Source organism: Melanostigma gelatinosum (assembly GCF_949748355.1).
Source record: "Melanostigma gelatinosum genome assembly, chromosome: 10".
Classification (NCBI taxonomy): domain Eukaryota; kingdom Metazoa; phylum Chordata; class Actinopteri; order Perciformes; family Zoarcidae; genus Melanostigma; species Melanostigma gelatinosum.
In genome coordinates, this window is record NC_136643.1 from 22,229,436 (window position 1) to 22,255,159 (window position 25,724).

Genomic DNA, 25,724 nt, shown 5'->3' on the forward strand with positions numbered 1-25,724 from the left:
GTTAGCATGCTAACACTCATTTAACGTTAGCGTTTAGCTTACTTGTTGAAATAAATGCTCCCAGAATGATATCTAACGTTACAGTCAACATGGTGAGAGTACACACTCACCATTCCACTTGGTTCAAAGTTGTTGCAGAAGTCCCGCAGCTCCGTCAAAGCCAGGATGGGTGTCGCGCTCGGACGCAGGACGAGCAGACTCCTCTGGGTTCGTCACTGCGCTGCACACGGCACTAATGCTGAATCGAGTGAAATTCAAACGGCCCCCCCCCTTACAGAAACGTAACCTACCAAGTTATCTCTGCTAAACATGATCATTGCACTCAATATTTCAGTTGATTAGTGCAAACTACTAAATAGATTTAGTAATTACACAGTTGTTTTACAAAACACTCAAGTATAAGTGATGACCACTGAAAAGTTTAATTTGAAATAAATTCGGGTTTACAGTGTACTAGTAACATACTATACGATAGTACTCATATATACTTGATGCTGCTTATCGGTTTTAGGTTCCTTATCGGGTTTTTTAAATTATTTTGTGAGAAAAAAAGACAATTAATTAATAAAAGACTCAACATTGCTTTATTATTCTTGTATGCATAAAAATAGTCTTTAGTGAGCAGCAAAAAAGGCTCCAACATCTTGAACATAAATATTTGCTTTTTTTACAGAGTTATCAGCATCTCCTCAAGTTAAATGTAGCCACACTTCCAATTTTTTTGTTGTCTCTGCCATGATGTGAGCCGGAGTCGTGTGTGAGTGTGTCAGAGTAAAGCACGACTCTGGCCCTTGTGCAAAGACACAGAGACAGAGAGAGGAGGTTTGTGATGCTGCTATTTTCTGGAGATCTCACTCCGTAACTTTTAACGTATTGATAGTAGAACCGTTAACTCCAGACATTATCAATACTCCGGGTTTTACAAATCTAGAACCGGTTCCCTTTTTTTTCCGTTTGGCATCTAGTAACGACCAAGCCCAGAAACTCAGAAGTTCTGTAATCGCTTAACACACTGTGGAAGCAGCTTCACACTTTTTATTTCTGTATTTTGCATGCAAGAGAAAATGACGTATGCAACGTTTTATAGACTTTCCCTATTTTAATTGAAAATGATTCAAACGCACACTGTACATGCTGCAAGAACACTGACTGAAAGAGTTGAATTCATCAGTTATTGTCCTGGTGTTGGCTGGCACCGGGTGGTGACAGTAAAGCAGTGCATGTAGTCACCATAAACCTCTTCATTGCTGGTAAGGGTTGGATTGGTTTTACCCTCTGCAGCACAGTTCTTCAAGGGAAAATTTACAGAGGTCAGGGGTCATATTCAATACTGAGGCACCTACCATGATCTGATAAACAGACCTTCCTATCTTGTTCTCATCTTTCCCTCAGGACTTCTCCACCAGTTCAGGGAGCTGGCCACCACTCAGTGCATCATCCATGTAGTTTATATCACAGCTTTTTATTTTTTTATTATGAAGGTAATTCAACTGTAAATTAATCATAATGTCTGCATAGTCATGCGTCTAGGCATAGTATTTTTGGAGAGTTGTCTGTTTTACTACTACACAGTCGTAAACGTTAGAAGAGGGTTAAAAAAACTGAAAGTATCAGCTTGAATCCATTCTGTTTACATCCCTCTTGGAAAATTCACCACACATAGAAACATTAATGTGTGGTCAATGTTATACGATTATTTGTTCATCCATTATGGACCCACAAGTAAAGAGACTTGGATATCACAATGGTGTGTGCATGATAGAGCTTTTTCAAAAATATTCCAGCTGACAATTACAACGTAGAAACAGTCAAATATAAAACACAACATATTTTCAGCAGTACTTTTAAGATCATAAAAAATTGGAACATTTTATAGATGTGATTATTTACTCAAGATGGAGTTGATAAAGGCTTATCTCATCTGATCTTATGCTTATTTGAGGGCTATTATAAACTTTAGCAATACACTTGAAGATAATAGTCATGTCATCAACGGTAACTAAAATCAAACTGTAAAATGTATGATTAAGTTGTGGTTATCTGTTAGACTTAACCATTACCTTTTGGTTTTTGAAAAACTGCAGTGAATTGCTCAGTACTTATCATTACATTGTTGAAGTGGAAGATTCTCTGTGCGTTATTATATTAGAAACACGTCTTCAAATGGTCAAAGTTATCACATCTTTGCATTATTATGACACAAAACGATGACTGTACAACAGATATCAGTGTGAATATATTAGACCCTTTTACAGAAGAGCCTCTTCAGGTGTTCATAAATTCCTCTCATTTTTAGTCCATAAATGATTGGATTAAAAAGAGGATGATATATGACTAATTGTAAATGCATTATCAAACGTACAATTTTGGGAAAATCATGTTCCAGTCGAGGAAGAAGTACATCATATGCAATAAAACAGGAAAAGTTGATTAGAACCAGCAGATGGGGTAAACAGGTCTGTGCAGCTTTTCTCCTGACTCCTTTACATCGATAGGATATTACAAGTATCCTGGTGTATGTAAAAAGTATGAAGAGCACAGGGAGAAGTGCATTACTCACCAACAAAACCAAGCCATAAATATTAAGTAGTGTAGATCTCACACAGTGAAGTTTGGGAACTGTGCTGTTGCAAAGTATTCCTTTCAAATGAAACTTACATATTTTTGTTTTAGCACTCAGTAATGTTGGTACTGAACACTGACAAGCAGGCAGAATCCAAGCAACAATCAGGAACATATTAACAGTTGTTTTTCTCATGATGATTGAATATTGCAGAGGGTTACATATAGACACATATCTATCATAGGCCATGACCGACAACAGGAAGAACTCTGAACAACCTAGAGAATAATAACTAAACCACTGGAAGAGACAGGCTGAATAAGATACGATCTGTTTCTCTGATAAAAAGTCAATCAAAAGCTTTGGGTAGATAACAGTGCTGAAAAGAACAGAGTTGATTAACAAAGCTGCAATGAAAATGTACATTGGCTCATGGAGGGATTTGTGAATCACTATGATGCTCACAATAGTGAAATTACTGCTAATTATTAAAATATACACTGTAAACATCATCACAAAATAAAGATATCTATATTTGTGCACTTCCACATGCCCATCAAAAGTTATATATGTCACATTTAATCTATTATCCATCATTGATATGTCAAAAGAGATGATAACAAAACAATAAAGCTCATGTAACCAGCACTAGATTGTCTTATTTAGTCTTCAGTACCTGACCTTGATGTGCTCTGGTGTGATCCAGCAAACACAGGAACTGGAAAGGGATCTGTGTGAGTCGGTGGGATGTCTTTATCAGACTATTTCTCCCTCCATGGATCTCATTCAACTCTCCAAAGAATGAGCTCGGTAAACAACTTGATTCCAGAGACATGAAGTCATAGATGTTTTTTATGGCATCATCTATTCACAACAACATTCAAGCTGTATGTGCTTGTGCATTTATTGTTTTGTTGGAGCACTTCTGGTGTTTGTAGTTAATGTTCCATCAAGCAGTATATCTAGATTGTCTTATTAAGTCTTCAGTACCTGACCTTGATATGCTCTGGTGTGATCCAGCAAACACAGGAACTGGAAAGTGATCTGTTGTAGTCGGTGGGATGTCCTTCTTCATTCCAGTAAACTGAGGTCCGGGTCTATCTGCTCTGCATGTGCTTTGTCCATGAGGGCTTTGACAGTCTGAACAGTCTTTTCAGTCAAACCGTTACTCTGTGGGTACAGCGGGCTGCTCGTGGTATGCTCAAAGTCCCATGCGTGAGCAAAACCTCTGAACTCTTGTGAACTGTAACAAGGTCCATTGTCACCGATTACTGTCTGGGGTATTCCAAATCTGGCGAACATGGACTTCAGATTTTGGATGACAGTTGCGGATGTGAGGTTGGTGATGTTTTCTACCTCAAAGTACCTGCTATAATAGTCAACTATATAGTCAGTACTGTGCCAGGTGAACAAGTCTGTGGCTACTGTTTGCCAGGGTCGTTCCGGGATAGGATGCGAGAGCATCGGTTCCTTTGTATTGGAGCTGCGGCGCTCAAGGCAGATGTTGCAAGATCCTACGCAAGATCTGTTTGCACATTGCGGGCCAGAACAGTACGTCTCTTGCTCGCTGCTCATACCTTTCCATCCCTAAGTGTCCAGTGTGTATGCGTGAAAGCATTTCAGCTCTGAGTGAATGTGGCACAATGATTTTTTCACCTTTGAGCAGGATCCCGTTTGTCACTGATATCTCGTCCCAATGATTCCAATACTCAGCGACAGCAGGCGGACACCTTCTGTTCGACTCAGGCCATCCTGCTTGGATAACTTGTCTGAACATTGAGAGTTGCTCATCTTCTGCTGTGGCGGCTTTGATTTCTGCCATTTTGCGGTCACTCACCGGTGCACTGCTGATCACCGTGTGGATTTGTAAATCCATGCCTTCACTTAACGAGTTATCAGGAAACTCAATCGGCTTTCTGGACAGCGTGTCTGCGACCGGGATTTGTTTTCCAGGCTTGTGTGTAATGGTGATGTCGTAACTTTGTAGCTGCAGTATTATGCGTTGTAGGCGTGGCGGTGCGGCTGCCAAGGGTTTCCGTATGATTGACTCCAGCAGTTTGTGGTCTGACTCGACGATCACCTGTCGTCCGTACAGATATTGATGAAAGCGTCTGCATCCAAAGAGCACTGCGTACAGCTCCTTTTCGAGTTGAGCATAATTTTCTTTTGTCTCATTTAGTGTCTTGGATGCGTATGTGACTCTTTTCTCTCCCTGGAGAAAGACTGCTCCTAAGCCGCATTTTGATGCATCGACTTGTAGTTTCACATCTTTGGTGTGGTCGAAGTATGTGAGCACTGGGCCGGGCTCCTGTGTCAGCAGGTCTTTCATTTGCTGGAATGCAACATCTTGATTTGAGTCCCACGTGAATTCATTGTTCTCTTTCAGCAGTTGTCTAAGTGGGGCAATTATCTCTGAAAGTCTGGGTGCAAACTTGGAGAGGTAGGTGACCATGCCCAGTATGGTCTCCAGCTCTGCTTTGCTGCGTAGGGGAGCCATTTCTTTAATTGCCTTGACCTTGTTAGGGTCGGGCTTGATGCCTTCCCGTGTCAGGCTATGTCCAAAATAGCTCACCTCAGAGACGCAGATGATGGTTTTGTCTTTGTTTAGCTTTATTCCTCTCTCCCTGGTTCTCTCCAGCATGGCGGGCAGGTTGGCATCGTGCTCCTCTCTGGTGCGGCCATACACCAAAATGTCATCTACGATGGCTGCGACACCCTGAAGCCCCTCGTAGGCCTCATCAACTCTCCTCTGAAACCCATCCTGTGCAGAAATGATTCCGAAAGGGAGCCTTTTGAACCGATATCTGCCGTAGATGGTGTTGAACGTGGTCAGCATGGATGATTCATGGCTGAGTTTTATCGTCCAGTATCCAGATCTAGCGTCCAGTACACTGAAGTACTGTGCTCTGGCTAGTCTTGATGTGACATCATCTAGAGTGGGAAGTGGATAGTGGGGTCTCTGGATAGCTTTGTTTCGGGGGCGGGGATCTAAACACACCCTAAGCTTTCCTGTTTTCGGCTTTTCCACTGCCACTCGTGCATTCACCCACTCAGTCGGCTCTGTGACCTTTTGGATGATATCCATTTTTTCCATTTCATCAAACTCATCTTTGAGTCGGTTGCGCAGGGCATGTGGGATGCGGTGAGGTGGGCACACCACCGGTGTTGCAAAGGGTTTAAGGTGAAAGGTGCATTCTCCGGGGAACAGTCCAATGCCTTTAAATACGTCAGCAAACTCTTCTGTGATGCTGGTGTGTGTTTTCGACTGTGCGTCAACCATGTGCACTAGCTTGACCATGTTTAGGTCTAAACATGCACGTAGGCCCAAAACGGGGAGCATTTTCTGCAGACACCATGTCTAGCATGGCTGTTTTCTGCCTGTATCTGCATGCTAACTTGCAAGCTCCTTTTACTTCAAGTCTCTGACCACCATATCCTGAGATGTCGCTGTCTGATGGACCTAATGCAATACTCTCTAATATTTTGTCGAATATGTTCACTGGTATCACATTAGCCTGGGCACCTGTATCTATCTTGAGCTTTAACTTGTGCCTTGCTTTTCCTATTTCCACCTCTGCGAATGCCTGTTCCCTTGTTGTATTTTCATGCTTTTTTATAATAGTGTCAATGTACAGATCCACTGGTGCCTGTTCCGTGCTTTCTGAAACAGCATTGACTTTCTTGGGCTTGTATTTTGATGGCTGATACTGTGTTTTTGTCCGACACATATTAGCAAAGAGGTTGGGCTTTTTGCATTTGTTACACTGACGTCCTTTTGCGGGGCATTTCATCACCGTTAGGGTAGTTGCAGTCTTTTACTTGCAGCTTTAGCTCAGTCACAAACTGGTCGAAATTTTCACAATCCTTTTGTATCTTTTCGTGAAGTTTATATTGCGCGAAAATGGGGTTAGCTTTGGCCGTTACATATGCTTCAAACTTTACATAGTACGTTTGGAGTGCCTTTCTCTCATCTGCCGTGAGGGTCCACGTATTATATACATATCTGCCATTTTCACCGATCCACAGGAGTAGATAGCTACACTTCTCTTCCTCCTATTTAGTGCTTAGCGGGGCGGAGAACATTAGCTCCACATGCTGGCGAAACTTTCTCCATGCGTCGGGCAGGTTAGATGAATCCCAATCAATCTGTGGCGTGGGGACGCCTGTGTTCTCCATATTCCGTTGTCAGGTCGAAGTGAGAACCAAGCTATTCTGACACCATGTAGTATTCTGTTTTCACTGACATTTAAGTGTCAAAGTAAAACGAATGATACCAGTTTGTCTCATAGGGCGCGGTGGGCGTCCATCTTTATTGTTCTTGTGTTTCACACTCTGGCGCACATTGCTGACATCATCACAACATGACGGTTACCTAAACCGGAAGTATCCAAGGTACTACATGCATAAAAATAGTCTTTAGTGCGCAGCAAATAAAGCTCCAAAGTCTTGAACATAAAATGTGCAGCTAAACAATTAGCTAAGCGATTAGCTTCCATATATTAGCCTATTGTTATTGGCAAACTCCACGTGGCATCGCTTACGTTACCTGCAGTGGATGAGGATGGACGGCTGCTCGCCAAACAGCAGAAAACTGCATTTCTGCAGATTCATGTTCTGCTTTTTCGCCAAACGTTGTGAAAAATAGCTGGTATTTACTCACTTGTTGTTTTTTTTTGCTTTTTCGACAGAGATATCAGCATCTACTCCAGTAAAATGTAGCCCCACTTCCAATCTTTTTGTTGTCATTGCCATGATGTGTGTCTCACGCTGTACTGAGCCGGAGTCGGTGTGAGTGTGTCAGAGTAAAGCACGACTCTGGCCCTCGTGCAAAGACACAGAGACAGAGAGAGGAGGTTTGTGATGCTGCTATTTTCTGGAGATCTCACTCCCTAACTTTTAAGTTAACGTATTGATAGTAGAACCGTTAACTCCAGACATTATCAATACTCCGGGTTTTACAAATCTAGAACCGGTTCCGATTTTTTTTTCCGCCCAGAAACTCAGATGTTCTGTAAAGGCTTAAAACACTGTGGAAGCAGCTTCACACTTTTTATATCAGTATTTTGCATGCAAGAGAAAATGACGCAACGTTTTATGGACTTTCCGAATATGAATTGACGATGATTCAAACCCACACTGTGCATGCTGCAAGAACACTGACTGAAAGAGTTGAATTCATCAGTTATTGTCCTGGTGTTGGCTGGCACCGGGTGGTGACAGTAAAGCAGTGCATGTACAGAGGAATCTCAGCTTGATGAAAACAAAACTGCAACTTTTCTAAAATATATCTCTAATTGATTGAGCCCTAACTTCACTATGAGTTTTCCTGTGAAGGGATACTCCAGAGTCCACATCCTGATGGATACAGGTTGGAGGAATGTCTGTTTAGAGGAGAAGGGATCAGACTTTGTAATTAGAGACTCTTTTCTTCCTATCTTGTTCTCATCTTTCCCTCAGGACTTCTCCACCAGTTCAGGGAGCTGGCCCCCACTCAGTGCATCATCCATGTAGTTTTGATCACAGCTTTTTTTTTATAATGGAGGTAATTAAACTGTAAATGAATCATCATGTCTGCATAGTCATGTGTCTAGGCATAGTATTTTAGGAGAGTTGTCTGTTTTACTACTACACAGAAGAGGGTTAAAAAACTGAAAGTATCAGCTTGAATCCACTCTGTTTACCATCCTCTTGAAAAATTCACCACACATAGAAACATCAATGTGTAGTCAATGTTATATGATTATTTTTGTATTTTATGATGGATGAAATAACCCACAAGTAAAGACTTTGATATCACAATGGTGTGTACATGATAGGGCTTTTTCAAAAATATTCCAGCTGACAACTACAGATTATAAACAGTCAAATATAATACGAAACATATTTTCAGCAGTACTTTTTAACATCATTGAAATTTGACAGTTTTTGAGTCTAGCCTACATATGACAATTGGACTTTTTTACGAATTTGATTATTTACTTAGGATTGAGTAATAATGATGAAGTAATAACTTGACAGAAACAACAGTGGGTTTAGTCGTTTATTTTTACCATCAAATTAAAAACAAACACGTCTCTCAGGGCACAGAACTACAATTTTAGTTACATGCACTGCCGAATCAGAAACATACTCTTGCTTTCAAGGTTGATCATTTAAAATATTTACATGCATTCATTTCATCACAACCCCCACCCTCCTCCATAACATAACAACCACTGCCCGATCACAACTCACTCCACCACGTACTATATTATAATATTTATTTTTACTTCTCTTATCTGTATTTCTTTCTGTATTGTGCTGCTAAAACACTGGATTCCCCTCCAGGGATTGATAAAGGCGTATCTCATCTGAGCTTATGCTTATTTGAGGGCTATTATAAACTTTAGCAACACACTTGAAGACAATGGTCATGTCATCAACGGTAACTACAATCAAAACTGTAAAATGTATGATTAAGTTGTGGTTATCTGTTAGACTTAACCATTACCTTTTGTTTTGTTTTTTAAAACTGCAGTGAATTGCTCAGTACTTATCATTACATTGTTGAAGTGCATTATTATATTCTAAACACGTCTTCAAATGTTCAAAGTAATCACATCTTTACATTATAATGACACAAAACGATGACTGGACAACAGTTATCACTGTGAATACATTAGACCCTTTTACAGAAGAGCCTCTTCAGGTGTTCATAAATTCCTCTCATTTTTAGTCCATAAATGATTGGATTAAAAAGAGGATGATATATTATCGTTTGTAAAGCCATTATCAAACGTACAATTTTGGGAAAATCAACTGCCAGTCGAGGAATAAGTACATCATATGCACTTAAACAGGAATAGTTGATTAGAACCAGCAGATGGGGTAAACAGGTCTGTGCAGCTTTTGTCCTGACTCCTCTACATCGATAGGATATTACAAGTATCCTGGTGTATGTAAAAAGTATGAAGAGCACAGGGAGAAGTACAGCACTCACAAAAACAACCAAGCCATAAATATTAAGCAGTCTTGAACTCACACAGTGAAGTTTGTGAACTGTGCTGTTGCAAAGTATTCCTTTCAAATGAAACTTACAGATTTCTTTTTTAGCACTCAGTAATATTAGTACTGAAAACTCACAAGCAGGCAGAATCCAAGCAACAATCAGGAACATATTAACAGTTGTTTTTCTCATGATGATTGAATATTGCAGAGGGTTACATATAGACACATATCTATCATAGGCCATGACCAACAACAGGAAGAACTCTGAACAACCTAGAGAATAATAACTAAACCACTGGAAGAGACAGGCTGAATAAGATATGATCTGTTTCTCTGATAAAAAGTCAATCAAAAGCTTTGGGTAGATAACAGTGCTGAAAAGAACAGAGTTGATTAACAAAGCTGCAATGAAAATGTACATTGGCTCATGGAGGGATTTGTGAATCACTATGATGCTCACAATAGTGAAATTACTGCTAATTATTAAAATATACACTGTAAACATGATCACAAAATAAAGATATCTATATCTGTGCACTTCCACATGCCCACCAAAAGTTATATATGTCACATTTAATCTATTATCCATCATTGATATATCAAAAGAGATGATAACAAATAATGAAGCTCATGTAACCAGCACCAGATTGTCTTATTCAGTCTTCAGTACCTGACCTTGATGTGCTCTGGTGTGATCCAGCAAACACAGGAACTGGAAAGGGATCTGTGTGAGTCGGTGGGAAGTCTTTATCAGACTATTTCTCCCTCCATGGATCTCATTCAACTCTCCAAAGAATGAGCTCGGTGAACAACTTGATTCTAGAGACATGAAGTCATAGATGTTTTTTATGGCATCATCTATTCACAACAACATTCAAGCTGTATGTGCTTGTGCATTTATTGTTTTGTTGGAGCACTTGTGGTGTTTGTAGTTAATGTTCCATCAAGCAGTATATCTAAACATCATAATAAACCTAAAGCTGTTTCGAGCCTTTTTAGTTGTGCCTCCCAAGCTCAGGTTGCTGCAGTACGGTAAAGTTTGCCCCTGGTGTTTTTTTACCAGTGAACCACACCGTAGGCCAATTTCACCTGTTTTAGACCGTGAGTAGCCGTGTCTTTGGTGTGTGACACAAGTATGTCACAGCAGAGGTATTTCTCTGATCTCAAGGAAGCACAGTGTTCAGTTGTTTTGAGAAAGCTGAAAGCAGCAACACCACAGGCCAAGGATTCAGCTCATTCTGAACAGACATGTTTTGAGTGAAAAAAAATATTTAAATATTTATTGTGATATTGTGATATTTATTGTGATACCACACCAATAACGCACTCAGGGTGGAGGATACCTTCAGGATGGGAAGGAGAGCTCTCTTGCTGGAACTGACGAGACAAGGCGTCTGGCTTGATATTCTTTGAACCTGGTCTGTAGCTTGACGAGAGTTCAGTCGCTTGGCCGAACGGATGTATTCTAGATTGTTGTGGTCTGTCCATACCACAAACTGCTGTTCCGCCCCCTCTAACCAGTTTCTCCACTCCTCCAATGCCAGTTTGACTGCCAACAGCTCCCGGTTCCCAATATCATAATTCCTCTCCGCGGGGGACAGCTTCCGGGAGAAGAAGGCACATGGGTGAACCTTTTCGTCCTCAGCCGACCGCTGAGAGAGGACCGCTCCTACACCAGTGTCCGAGGCGTCCACCTCCATAATAAATTGCCGGGCAGGCTCTGGGAATATGAGGATGAGAGCAGAGGTAAAACGTGATTTTAACTCACCAAAGGCCCCTGCTGCCGCAGAGGACCACCGGAAGGGCACATGCGGGGAGGTGAGAGCGGTGAGGGGAGCAGCCACGGAACTGTAGTTACGGATGAACCACCGATAGAAGTTTGCAAAGCCCAAAAAGCGTTGAAGCTCCTTGCGTGTGGATGGGGAGGGCCAGTCAGCAACTGCTTTGGTCTTGGCAGAGAACATCATTGACCAACCCCTGGAAGACTGCAGGGGCATTAGTGAGACCAAATGGCATAACTAAATACTCATAATGTCCACTAGGAGTATTAAAGGCAGTCTTCCACTCGTCCCCCTCTCGGATTCTGACCAAATGGTAAGCATTGCGGAGATCGAGTTTCGAAAAAATGGTAGCACCTTGTAGCAGCTCAAAAGCAGAGGCAATAAGTGGAAGAGGGTACCTATTTTTTCCGTAATGTTATTGAGTTGTTATGTGGTAGTGTAGTTAGTGGACCCAAACGCACGCACACAACAGGTTTACTCCAGCCAAGACTTTATTTTAACGGTGCAGGAGGAGTCACAGAATGAGCCAACAAAAAACAAAGACGAACTATCCAGCAAACTAAAGTCACTCCTATAATCTCCACCGGAGTCGGGAGGGAAGCTCAACCGAGGCCGGGACAGGTAGCCTCCGGAGTCGGGAGGGAAACTCGACTGCACTCAAACTGAAGACACAGAAAACAAACAGGTAACGATCTTCACTGAATTGGTGTTCAGACTTACGTGACCAGACTGGTAACCGGACGGACTGACAACGCGCCGGAGGACAGCTGGGGGTATTTAAGTCCGTCGGCGCTGATCACCGGAATTCCCCACAGCTGAGCCTGGGGAGAGGGGCGTGGTTGGAGATGGAACTCGGGGGTGGAAACAATAGGCTGACACAAAAACAGAACATAAGCACATGGCCTTCAAACAACAACACTGACAGGGGGAAAACAGAGGAGCACACACTAGGTCAGACCGAGATCCTAACATGAGTCCTCTGTAGTCAATGCAAGGGCACCTTTTCCTTTTTTCCCACAAAGAAAAACCCCGCTCCCGCTGGAGATGAAGATGGTCGAATGATTCCTGTAGCCAATGAGTCAGTAATATATCTCTCCATAGTCTTCGTCTCAGGAGCAGATAGGGACAAAAGTCTACCTCTGGGAGGAGATGTACCCAGGAGGAGGTCAATGGCACAGTCATACGGGCGATGAGGCGGCAACGAGGTGGCCCGGGCCTTGTTAAAAACCTCCTTAAGGTCAAGATACTCCTTAGGAACCCCAGAGAGATCTGGGAACTCAGAAGAGGCGGGCAGACTAGGGACAGACGATGAGGCAGATTTTAAACAGACAGCATGACAATGAACACTCCACTGTAATACAGTTCCTGATGCCCAGTCAATGTGTGGATTGTGTGTCCTAAGCCACGGATAGCCCAAAATGACTGGTTGCTGAGGTGCATGGATGAGATGGAATGTAAGCATTTCATTATGATTACCTGACATTGTCATTTGCAGAGGAGTGGATTGATGGGTAACCCTGCAGAGGAGATGACCATCTAAAGCTGTGGCGTAGATGGGTTTCCCCAGGGCCACCTGCTCAACCCCCAGCTGGGAGGCCAGCGTCCTGTCCATAAGGTTAGCATCTGCACCAGTCAATGAGGACTGAGACAGTGTGATTGTTCCCTGAACAAAACAGTTGAGCATGAATCAAAGGACGAGAGGGCATTTTTAAGTTCACATTTCGACTCACCAGCGCCCTCCGGATGACTGGTGAGTAGGGGTGTAGCGATACGCGTATTCGTATTGAACCGTTCGGTACGAGGCTCATGGTTCGGTACACATAACGAACCGAATAAGTTTGAATAAAAAAAAATAAAAAAAACATTTTCTTTTTTTTTTAACCTTTATTTAACCAGGTAGTCCCATTGAGATTAAAACTATTTTGCAAGATGTAAGTAACAATACAAGATGTAAGCAAGATGTAAGTAACAATACTACATAACATTAAGGAGCAGTTTTAGTTTTTTATGCTTATGTGTTGCTAAGAAGACACCCCAGAAGATGGGTCACTCAGGTATAGTTCCATCATTGTTCAAACTCAAAGAATAACTTCATGATGTTAGTTGTAATGAATAAATATATTTTAAAATCAAGTACATTTCTCTGGCATTTATAGTTTTCTGCTCCACTGTATCGTACCGAACCGAACCGTGAATTTTGTGAACCGTTACACCCCTACTGGTGAGCCATCTCTTTTACTGGACAAGAGGTTGCAAAATGGCCGCTCTGGCCGCAGTAAAAACATTGATCCTCCTGCAGGCGGCGCTGTCGTTCTGCTGTGGCGAGCCGGGTCCGCCCCAGCTGCATAGGCTCAGGAGAGTCGGCCGGACCGTCAGAGACCCGTTCCGACGGAAGCCCCCGAGGATCGTCGGATCGGCGAGATGGCCCTGATGGAGCAGCGGAAAAGCCCCTCTCTTCTCCGTTCCCGCAGACGACCGTCGATACAGATGGAGAGAGCGACCAACTCGTCCAAGCCAGCAGGAAGATCTCGAGCCGCCAACTCGTCCTTCAGGCGGTCTGAGAGACCGTGGTAGAAGGCATCGAGGAGCGAGGAGGCATTCCAGTTGCTCTCGGCTGCTATGGTGCGGAACTCGATGGAGTAGTCAGCTACGGATCTCCCTCCCTGCTTCAGGTCAAACAAACCTCGAGCGACCTCTCTTCCAGGCGTGGCATGGTTGAAGACTTTCAGCAGTTCCTACAAAAACAGCTGGACTGAAGCGCAGATCGACGACTGTCGCTCCCACTCTGCGGTTTCCCAGTCCTTGGCTCTGCTCGTGAGGAGAGATACGATGTACGCTACTCGGGACCTCTCGGAGGGGAAGGCGGAGGGCTGAAGCTCAAAGGCGAGGGAGCACTGAATCAGAAATGGCTGGCAGGAACCAGGAGCCCCAGAATAATGCTCTGGAGGAGGCAAGCGTGCATCCGACACGGGAGAAGTGCGAAGAGGAGGGCTGGAAGCACTGGCGGCAGCTGGACCCTGAGCCGCAGCGGACAAACTCATCAGATGATCACGGAGAGACTCCATGCTGCGCTTGTGACGGACGCTCATAGCCTGCATAGCTTCTGCTAAGAAGGTAAGCTGCTGCTCGTGGCCTAGCCACATGTTCTGAGTCAGAGGTTCCGTCTCGGGAGGTGCGGAGTCGGCTGGGTTCATGTTGGCCAGATTATACTGTAAGGATTACAGATACGAGAACCCAAAAGCACAACTCGTTGCTGTGTTCCGTTCCGTTCCGCCGTTGCTGCGTTCCGTTCCGTGGCTGCGTTATGTTGCGTGGCTGCGTCGTTGCGTGGCTGCGTTATGTTGCGTGGCTGCGTTATGTTGCGTGGCTGCGTTATGTTGCGTGGCTGCGTCGTTGCATGGCGTTGTTGCTTGCTGTGATCCGTTGATGTGTTGCGTTGCTGCGATTCGTTGTTGCTTGCTGCGATTCGTGGCGGCGTTGCTGCGTTCCATTGTTGCTTGCTGCGATTAGTTGTTGCTTGCTGCGATTAGTTGTTGCGTTGCTGCGTTCCGTTCCTGTTGCTGCGTTCTGTTCCTTTTGCTGCGTTCCGTTGGCGTTTAGAGAGGGGGACAGCTTAGAGAGGGGGACAGAGGAAAGAAGACCTTGCAACCCGGTGCCTGGGTAAAGGCAGAAGAAGGGTGGTGTAGGGGAAACTGGGACAGGGCCCTGATAAAGTAAGGGAACGTGAAGAGACGGACGGGTGAATCTGGCCAGGAGGTGGGATGGAATACTGTAGAAATTTGAAGGGAGGAAGAGAGAGTCGGCATCTCGTTGCTGCTATGGAAAGTTGAGTTTGCCTGTGGTAGTGGAGGGGGATGAGAGGTGAGGCGATGCAACCTGGCAACCCGGAACTTTGTGGGTTGGAGGTCGGAGCTTCGGGGTGCGTGGTGTCGTCACGGCCGTTGGCGTTACGCCGGTGTGTTTTGGATGTAGGTACGTTTGTGTTTCTTAGCCTGACGTGACTTTGGGAAAGTTGTGAGGAGTTGGCACAGTTTGCTTTGTTGCTTCGATGCTCTTAGCAGGCGGACTATGGTCCAGTTGGAGATATCAGCTGGTGCTTCTTCGATGGGGGACCTGGCTGGAGCGCAGAGGCTGGCGGCGTCTTTGAGCGCGGCGTGCCGGGTAGCCAGAGTCGTCGGAGGCTCGTGCCAGAGCTGGGTCTGGAGCGAGCGAAGAAGGAGAGAGCTGGATTTATGTTTCCGTTGTCTACGTCTGGAGGTGGCGGGTCTCCCTCTGCCACCGAGATGTGAGTTATCACAGGACGGCCGTGGGTCTGAATCTTCGTATTGTCGGATTCTGGCGGGTGGTTGCAGCAGGTCGGCGTGGTGGAGATCGGCGGGTTCGGCTGCATTGAGCTGGACCCTCTCGATGGTGGTTGGCGGCGTCTCGTTGGCGGCAGGTCGAGTGCTTCCCTGGGCTGTACGGGTGGCCTCTGGGGAAGCGAACTGGTCGTCGTCGTCGGATGGCCTGATGGACGGCAGGTCCATGTTTTAGGCGAGGTAACGTTTTTTGTTTTCTCTGCGTGGCGTTCCGGTTGCGAGTGCGGAAAGCACGAGCCAGCTGAGGCTTTAGAGTGGGTAGGTATTTGTAGGAGTGTGGCCGGAAGTGGGCGAGTGGCTGAGGTGTGGTCCTGCTCCTGAAATTCAGCGAAATAAATTGATCTACAATTAATGCCATGTTTTGGAATTACATGATCGTCAACATCGGTGTAATGTTCAGCTGTTTTTCGGGGGTCCTGTGTCTACATACCTTTTGGCCGTGCATTTTGTCAAATGTCAAAAATATATGTGCGTAGGTTTGTGTGTGGAACTTTGTACTTGTGTCTGTAGTTCAGGTGTATGATTTGCGTGTTGGACACTTTCGGAACTGAGTCAGACTTAAGTCATGTCGCTTTGGCCAAAAAACAAAACCTTAGCAGTCCATTTTGCAGCCTGAACTTGATCTCAATGCAGTTCTTTACCTGTATTATGGATCTTTCTGTTTATTTTTGTATTCCAACAGCTAATTGAGTGATTTATGTTGCGTGACAAATAATGGGGATCCAAATAAATTAACAATGAATCACAATGCACTTACATGGGATTTGCAAAGGTAAAGCTGCCCACAAAGAACTGTCAACATCAACTGTATGACTGTATCCAACCATCAACTGAGGTCTCTTGAGACTAGAACTAATGTATGATTTTCTGCAGACGACTTCTAAAACACATCTTAACAATAAATTCTTATTAAAATAGGGAAAATCATGACATATGGAGGGGATTAATTAAACACTGCTAAGTAACATTGTTCAAGAATATCAAATGTTTCGTAAACGCCTAAAACACTGTGGAAGCAGCTTCACACTTTTTATGTCTGCATTTTGCATGCAAGAGAAAATGACGTATGCAACGTTTTATAGACTTTCCCTATTTGAATTAAAAATGATTCAAACCCACACTGCATGCTGCAAGAACACTGACTGAAAGAGTTGAATTCATCAGTTATTGTCCTGGTGTTGGCTGCTACCGTGTGGTGACAGTAAAGCAGTGCATGTGGTCACCATAAACCTCTTCATTGCTGGTGAGGGTTGGATTGGTTACACCCGCTGCAGCACAGTTCTTCAAGGGAAACTTTACAGAGGTCAGGGGTCATATTCAATACTGAGGCACCTACCATGACCTGATAAACAGACCTTCGTATCTTGTTCTCATCTTTCCCTCAGGACTTCTCCACCAGTTCAGGGAGCTGGCCCCCACTCAGTGCATCATCCATGTAGTTTATATCACAGCTTTTTATTTTTTTAATATGAAGGTAATTAAACTGTAAATTAATCATAATGTCTGCATAGTCATGCGTCAAGGCATAGTATTTTTGGAGAGTTGTCTGTTTTACTACTACACAGTCGTAAACATTAGAAGAGGGTTAAAAACACTGAAAGTATCAGCTTGAATCCACTCTGTTTACATCCCTCTTGGAAAATTCACCACACATAGAAACATTAATGTGTGGTCAATGTTATACGATTATTTGTTCATCCATTATGGACCCACAAGTAAAGAGACTTGGATATCACAATGGTGTGTACATGATAGAGCTTTTTCAAAAATATTCCAGCTGACAATTACAACTTAGAAACAGTCAAATATAAAACATAACATATTTTCAGCAGTACTTTTAAGATCATAAAACAATTGGACCATTTTATAGATGTGATTATTTACTCAAGATGGAGTTGATAAAGGCTTATCTCATCTGATCTTATGCTTATTTGAGGGCTATTATAAACTTTAGCAACACACTTGAAGACAATAGTCATGTCATCAACGGGAACTAAAATCAAACTGTAAAATGTACGATTAAGTTGTGGTTATCTGTTAGACTTAACCATTACCTTTGGGTTTTTGAAAAACTGCAGTGAATTGCTCAGTTCTTATCATTACATTGTTGAAGTGCGTTATTATATTAGAAACACGTCTTCAAATGGTCAGAGTTATCACATCTTTCCATTATTATGACACAAAACGATGACAGGACAACAGTTATCAGTGTGAATACATTAGACCCTTTTACAGAAGAGCCTCTTCAGGTGTTCATAAATTCCTCTCATTTTTAGTCCATAAATGATTGGATTAAAAAGAGGATGATATATTATCATTTGCAAAGTCATTATCAAACGTACAATTTTGGGAAAATCAACTTCCAGTCGAGCAAGAAGTACATCATATGCACTTAAACAGGAAAAGTTGATTAGAACCAGCAGATGGGGTAAACAGGTCTGTGCAGCTTTTCTCCTGACTCCTTTACATCGATAGGATATTACAAGTATCCTGGTGTATGTAAAAAGTATGAAGAGCACAGGGGAAAGTACAGCACTCGCAAAAACAACCAAGCCATAAATATTAAGCAGTCTTGAACTCACACAGTGAAGTTTGAGAACTGTGCTGTTGCAAAGTATTCCTTTCAAATGAAACTTACAGATTTCTTTTTTAGCACTCAGTAACATTGCTACTGAAACCTGACAAGCAGGCAGAATCCAAGCAAAGATCAGGAACATATTAACAGTTGTTTTTCTCATGATGGTTGAATATTGCAGAGGGTTACATATAGACACATATCTATCATAGGCCATGACCGACAACAGGAAGAACTCTGAACAACCTAGAGAATAATAACAAAACCACTGGAAGAGACAGGCTGAATAAGATATGATCTGTTTCTCTGATAAAAAGTCAATCAAAAGCTTTGGGTAGATAACAGTGCTGAAAAGAACAGAGTTGATTAACAAAGCTGCAATGAAAATGTACATTGGCTCATGGAGGGATTTGTGAATCACTATGATGCTCACGATAGTGAAATTACTGCTAATTATCAACATATACACTGTAAACATCATCACAAAATAAAGATATCTATATTTGTGCACTTCTACATGCCCACCAAAAGTTATATATGTCACATTTAATCTATTATCCATCATTGATATATCAAAAGAGATGATAACAAAACAATAAAGCTCATGTAACCAGCACTAGATTGTCTTATTCAGTCTTCAGTACCTGACCTTGATGTGCTCTGGTGTGATCCAGCAAACACAGGAACTGGAAAGGGATCTGTGTGAGTCGGTGGGATGTCTTTATCAGACTATTTCTCCCTCCATGGATCTCATTAAACTCTCCAAAGAATGAGCTCGGTGAACAACTTGATTCTAGAGACATGAAGTCATAGATGTTTTTTATGGCATCATCTATTCACAACAACATTCAAGCTGTATGTGTTTGTGCATTTATTGTTTTGTTGGAGCACTTGTGGTGTTTGTAGTTAATGATCCATCAAGCAGTATATCTAAACATCATAATAAACATAAAGCTGTTTCGGGCCTTTTTAGTTGTGCGTCCCAAGCTCAGGTTGCTGCAGAACGGTAAACATGCATGGTGAGATGAACAGTGAAGAGATTATACTCCACAGCAGTGGAGGCTGGCCAATAGAGGGCCATGGGGCCTGGCCCCACCTTGAGCCACACAAAAACAAAAATTATAATCATCATAAATTATACAAATTGTGAATATTTGTGTTTTTGAACTATGGAATGTATCCAGTAATATGTGTAAAATATGATATCTGCGCAAAATACATGCTTTTCCTGCTCGTCCTCTCCGCCTGTGTGCTCTCTGCTCGTGCTCTCCGCCTGTGTGCAAGACACGTCTCAGAACGCGCAGCTTGGGGGGCCTAATCGTTTTGGCCCAAAAGAGGCGGGTCTATGAAGCAGTTTCGCCAATTTCTGATTAAATATATAAATGAGTGACATACAATTTAGCCAATCAGCGCCCTCAAATAGATTCAGCTGGGCGTTCTCGTCAGGAGAAGTCTCTACAGGCGAGCATTACTCCTCCAACTCTCGTTTGAGAGGAGAACTTTGGCGGAGATTCTGCAGCCAAAGAGCTGATATCAGATCAGCCTGACTCCACAATCAGTCAGCAGACTCGCGGGAAAGGGAAGCAGTACATGCGAAGCTTCTGTACTAGCTGTTCACCAGACAGGTTTGACCAGCTGGATGACGTCATGCTAATCACTTATTTAGCTTTTTAAAACAACGGGGACGGATCCAGCACGGACAGTTAGACAGTGAGGGATGAGGAAGTAAGGACACATGAGAACACCAGGACACACATGAGAACTCTTTCAAGCTACATATTAGACAAAGTGAACATCTTTTCTTCTACATAGTTGTCCTCAGTCTCATCTGCTTAACTTGGTCATGGAGGCATCAACATGTAATAGAGATGTTAAATTAACAGTGAAAACTCATCATAGTTTAATTTAACATCAGTATTCATAATTACACTTCATGTTTACTTCTCCTGATCTTTACCTCCTATAACAAGGTCCATAGGGGCATCTCAATAAATCAACATGTTATATTATATTATATAAGTGTTATTTACTGCTTTTTTTGTGTTGGAATAAATGTTAAAAATTGAACTGCAAAGTAGTAATGCGTGTTTGATACTTTAATTGTTTTGCATTAAATCACACTGGGATGTTTGCTGAAATTGATAGGATGGCCCTACCTAGAACATTTTCCACCAGCCGCCACTGCTCCACAGTGATGTAGTATTTTAAAGGGGGTAATGATGCTGTGATCACTAATATTCCCCGTAAAGTCTAGACCCTGGTGGTGGTGGTGAAGGGAACTGCTGCTGATCCATCGATGGGATGAAGAAATGATGATGATGATGAAATGACAACTGACAGCAGCAGAGAGGAGAGCAGTTTTGAAATTTGACAGCAACGATGTGATTGGCTCAGGGAGATCGTGGCAGAATCTGGTTGTTGAGCTCAAGAGTGACGCCAGTAATCAGCTGATTAGAGTATAAGCTGGAGAGAGAGGGAGACAGAGAGATTACCACGACAGGACATGCATAAACAATACATATGTGTTTTGATTTCAATATTTATTTAACAAAACGTAATATTAAACACAAACAAAACCCCGCTATAAGTGAGTGCTACTGATTGAAGTATTTGATGAAATCATTTCTGAGAGTTGTATTGTTTGATTCTGCTTTTTTTCCGAAATAAGAATAAAAGTGAATGTGGGTGTCGCAGCATCTGCTAGCTTTTTACTTTTTATTTCTTTCATTGTACATTTCTAACTGCCTTGTTAGTAACTCACCTCTCATTTCAGATGCTGCCATTCCCAGTCTCACCAGGAGTAGTCTTCAGTGTTTTCCCACCAGACCCAGTCTCCTGACTACCAAACCCACATGCACTTCCCTGCCTGCCTCTTTACTTGTTTTCCAGGTATGACTGCTTACTTTTCTCATTGCCTTTGAAGCCAGAAAGGATGCTAGAGATCTTTTGGCTGATTTGAAACCAGGTCCTGTAAATACTCCAGCCTGTCCAAGCCTTCATCAGAATCAGAATCAGCTTTATTTGCCAAGTATGTGTCCACAGATAAAGAATTTGACTCGGGTTTCTGACTTGCTGTCAATGTACTGACACAGAAATAGACATAAGAACGAGGACAACAGAGCTGATCAAATAACGCCAAATCAAATGTTACTATACTAGTAACATATACGATAGTACTCATATATACTTGATGCTGCTTATCGGTTTTAGGTTCCTCATTGGTTCTTCTTTGATTGTTTTGTGAGAAAAAAAGACAATTAATTAATATAACACTCAACATCGTTTCATTATTCTTGTATGAATAAAAATAGTCTTAAGTGAGCAGCAAAACAAAAAGCTCCAAAGTCTTGAACATAAATTTGCAGCTAAACAATTAGCTTCCATATATTAGCCAATTGATATTGGCAAACTCCACGTGGCATCGCAAACGTAACCTGCAGTGGACGAGGATGGACGGCTGCTCGCCAAATAGTTGGAATTAACTCCCTTAATTAATTGGGTTTTTTTTGCTTTTTCGACAGAGATATCAGCATCTACTCCAGTAAAATGTAGCCACACTTCCAATCTTTTTGTTGTCTCTGCCATGATGTGTGTCTCACGCTGTACTGAGCGGAGTCGGTGTGAGTGTGTCAGAGTAAAGCACGACTCTGGCCCTCGTGCAAAGACACAGAGACAGAGAGAGGAGGTTTGTGATGCTGCTATTTTCTGGAGATCTCACTCCCTAACTTTTAATGTGTTGATAGTAGAACCGTTAACTCCAGACATTATCAATACTCCGGGTTTCACAAATCTAGAACCGGTTCCACTTTTTTTTCTCGAGGGCATCCCGAGTAACGACTAAGCCCAGAAACTCAGATGTTCTGGAAACACTTAAAACACTGTGGAAGCAGCTTCACACTTTTTATATCAGTATTTTGCATGGAAGAGAAAATTACGTATGCAACGTTTCATAGACTTTCCGTATTTGAATTGAAGATGATTCAAACCCACACTGTGCATGCTTCAAGAACACTGACTGAACGAGTTGAATTCATCAGTTATTGTCCTGGTGTTGGCTGGCACCGGGTGGTGACAGTAAAGCAGTGCATGTACAGAGGAATCTCAGCTTGATGAAAACAAAACTGCAACTTTTCTAAAATATATCTCTAATTGATTGAGCCCTAACTTCACTATGAGTTTTCCTGTGAAGGGATGCTCCAGAGTCCACATCCTGATGGATACAGGTTGGAGGAATGTCTGTTTAGAGGACAAGGGACCAGACTTTGTAATTAGAGACTCTTTTCTTCCTATCTTGTTCTCATCTTTCCCTCAGGACTTCTCCACCAGTTCAGGGAGCTGGCCCCCACTCAGTGCATCATCCATGTAGTTTTGATCACAGCTTTTTTTTATAATGGAGGTAATTAAACTGTAAATTAATCATCATGTCTGCATAGTCATGTGTCTAGGCATATTATTTTAGGAGAGTTGTCTGTTTTACTACTACACAGTCATAAACATGAGAAGAGGGTTAAAAAACTGAAAGTATCAGCTTGAATCCACTCTGTTTACCATCCTCTTGAAAAATTCACCACACATAGAAACATCAATGTGTAGTCAATGTTATATGATTATTTTTGTATTTTATGATGGATGAAATAACCCACAAGTAAAGACTTTGATATCACAATGGTGTGTACATGATAGGGCTTTTTCAAAAATATTCCAGCTGACAACTACAGATTATAAACAGTCAAATATAATACGAAACATATTTTCAGCAGTACTTTTTAACATGATTCAAATTTGACAGTTTTTGAGTCTAGCCTACATATGACAATTGGACTTTTTTACGAATTTGATTATTTACTCAGGATTGAGTAATAATGATGAAGTAATAACTTGACAGAAACAACAGTGGGTTTAGTCGTTTATTTTTACCATCAAATTAAAAACAAACACGTCTCTCAGGGCACAAAACTACAATTGTAGTTACATGCACTGCCGAATCAGAAACATACTCATGCTTTCAAGGTTGATCATTTAAAATCTTTACATGCATTCATTTCATCACAACCCCCACCCTCCTCCGTAACATAACAACCACTGCCCGATCACAACTCACTCCACCACGTACTATATTATAATATTTATTTTTACTTCTCTTATCTGTATTTCTTTCTGTATTGTGCTGCTAAAACACTGGATTCCCCTCCAGGGATTGATAAAGGCGTATCTCATCTGATCTTATGCTTATTTGAGGGCTATTATAAACTTTAGCAACACACTTGAAGACAATAGTCATGTCATCAACGGTAACTACAATCAAAACTGTAAAATGTATGATTAAGTCGTGGTTATCTGTTAGACGTAACCATTACCTTTGGGTTTTTGAAAAACTGCAGTGAATTGCTCAGTTCTTATCATTACATTGTTGAAGTGGAAGATTCTCTGTGAGTTATTATATTAGAAACACGTCTTCAAATGGTCAAAGTTATCACATCTCTGCGTTATTATGACACAAAACGATGACTGGACAACAGATATCAGTGTGAATACATTAGACCCTTTTACAGAAGAGCCGCTTCAGGTGTTCATAAATTCCTCTCATTTTTAGTCCATAAATGATTGGATTAAAAAGAGGATGATATATTATCATTTGCAAAGTCATTATCAAACGTACAATTTTGGGAAAATCAACTTCCAGTCGAGCAAGAAGTACATCATATGCAGTTAAACAGGAAAAGTTGATTAGAACCAGCAGATGGGGTAAACAGGTCTGTGCAGCTTTTCTCCTGACTCCTTTACATCGATAGGATATTACAAGTATCCTGGTGTATGTAAAAAGTATGAAGAGCACAGGGGAAAGTACAGCACTCGCAAAAACAACCAAGCCATAAATATTAAGCAGTCTTGAACTCACACAGTGAAGTTTGAGAACTGTGCTGTTGCAAAGTATTCCTTTCAAATGAAATTTACAGATTTCTTTTTTAGCACTCAGTAATATTGTTACTGAAACCTGACAAGCAGGCAGAATCCAAGCAAAGATCAGGAACATATTAACAGTTGTTTTTCTCATGATGATTGAATATTGCAGAGGGTTACATATAGACACATATCTATCATAGGCCATGACCGACAACAGGAAGAACTCTGAACTGACTAGAGAATAATAACTAAACCACTGGAAGAGACAGGCTGAATAAGATATGATCTGTTTCTCTGATAAAAAGTCAATCAAAAGCTTTGGGTAGATAGCAGTGCTGAAAAGAACAGAGTTGATTAACAAAGCTGCAATGAAAATGTACATTGGCTCATGGAGGGATTTGTGAATCACTATGATGCTCACGATAGTGAAATTACTGCTAATTATTAACATATACACTGTAAACATGATCACAAAATAAAGATATCTATATTTGTGCACTTCTACATGCCCACCAAAAGTTATATATGTCACATTTAATCTATTATCCATCATTGATATGTCAAAAGAGATGATAACAAAACAATAAAGCTCATGTAACCAGCACTAGATTGTCTTATTCAGTCTTCAGTACCTGACCTTGATGTGCTCTGGTGTGATCCAGCAAACACAGGAACTGGAAAGGGATCTGTGTGAGTCGGTGGGATGTCTTTATCAGACTATTTCTCCCTCCATGGATCTCATTAAACTCTCCAAAGAATGAGCTCGGCAAACAACTTGATTCTAGAGACATGAAGTCATAGATGTTTTTTATGGCATCATCTATTCACAACAACATTCAAGCTGTATGTGTTTGTGCATTTATTGTTTTGTTGGAGCACTTGTGGTGTTTGTAGTTCATGTTCCATCAAGCAGTATATCTAAACATCATAATAAACATAAAGCAGTTTGGGGCCTTTTTAGTTGTGCCTCCCAAGCTCAGGTTGCTGCAGAACGGTAAAGTTTGCCCCTGGTGTTTTTTACCAGTGAACCACACCGTAGGACAATTTCACCTGTTTTAGACCGTGAGTAGCCGTGTCTTTGGTGTGTGACACAAGTACATCATCGCAGACGTATTTCTTTGGACTCAAGGAAGCACAGTGATCAGCTCTTTTGAGACAGCTGAAAGCAGCAACACCAGCAAGAACAAGCAAAAGTTCATACAACAGTTCCATAACGTACTGGGCGATGCACACAGCGGCCGGACTTGGTCCTTACGCCATCAAAAGGCAGCACTACCGGAGACAGTTCACTGGAAGAACCTGTGGCAGTATTGTCTCCCACATCTGTTATGGTAGTGGCAGCTCCTCGAGTCACAGGACAAACATTAGTCCGAGCCCTATCTGGTGAAACAGAGCATCGCTGTGTGGCTGGACTCTGATCATCTGATCATCACAGGATTTCAGTCTTACACTCGTAAGACTAAAACTATTTCAATCAGGAGATAATTCACTTAGAGTAAAACAATATTTATTACACATGCATGGTGAGATGAATAGTGAAGAGATTATACTCCACA

General features: G+C 42.0%; 4 protein-coding genes across 4 annotated transcripts; all 4 read right to left on the bottom strand.

Annotated features, from left to right (window-relative positions):
* Positions 1-2,239: 2,239 nt before the first annotated feature.
* Positions 2,240-3,157, bottom strand: LOC306783280 (olfactory receptor 10K2-like; the record flags this gene model as incomplete). The annotated part of the gene is made up of 1 exon (XM_079276865.1): positions 2,240-3,157. The coding sequence occupies one exon, from the start codon at positions 3,155-3,157 to the stop codon at positions 2,240-2,242; it is 918 nt and encodes a 305-aa protein (XP_079132991.1).
* A 6,064-nt stretch (positions 3,158-9,221) lies between these two features.
* On the bottom strand, positions 9,222-10,139 carry LOC306783850 (olfactory receptor 10K2-like; the record flags this gene model as incomplete). The annotated part of the gene is made up of 1 exon (XM_079277668.1): positions 9,222-10,139. The coding sequence occupies one exon, from the start codon at positions 10,137-10,139 to the stop codon at positions 9,222-9,224; it is 918 nt and encodes a 305-aa protein (XP_079133794.1).
* A 7,769-nt stretch (positions 10,140-17,908) lies between these two features.
* LOC306783493 (olfactory receptor 10K2-like) lies at positions 17,909-18,826 on the bottom strand (the record flags this gene model as incomplete). Its single annotated transcript, XM_079277164.1, has 1 exon — positions 17,909-18,826. The coding sequence occupies one exon, from the start codon at positions 18,824-18,826 to the stop codon at positions 17,909-17,911; it is 918 nt and encodes a 305-aa protein (XP_079133290.1).
* A 4,974-nt stretch (positions 18,827-23,800) lies between these two features.
* LOC306783851 (olfactory receptor 11A1-like) lies at positions 23,801-24,718 on the bottom strand (the record flags this gene model as incomplete). The annotated part of the gene is made up of 1 exon (XM_079277669.1): positions 23,801-24,718. One exon carries the CDS (start codon positions 24,716-24,718, stop codon positions 23,801-23,803), a length of 918 nt encoding a protein of 305 aa, XP_079133795.1.
* Between the last annotated feature and the right edge of the window lie 1,006 nt (positions 24,719-25,724).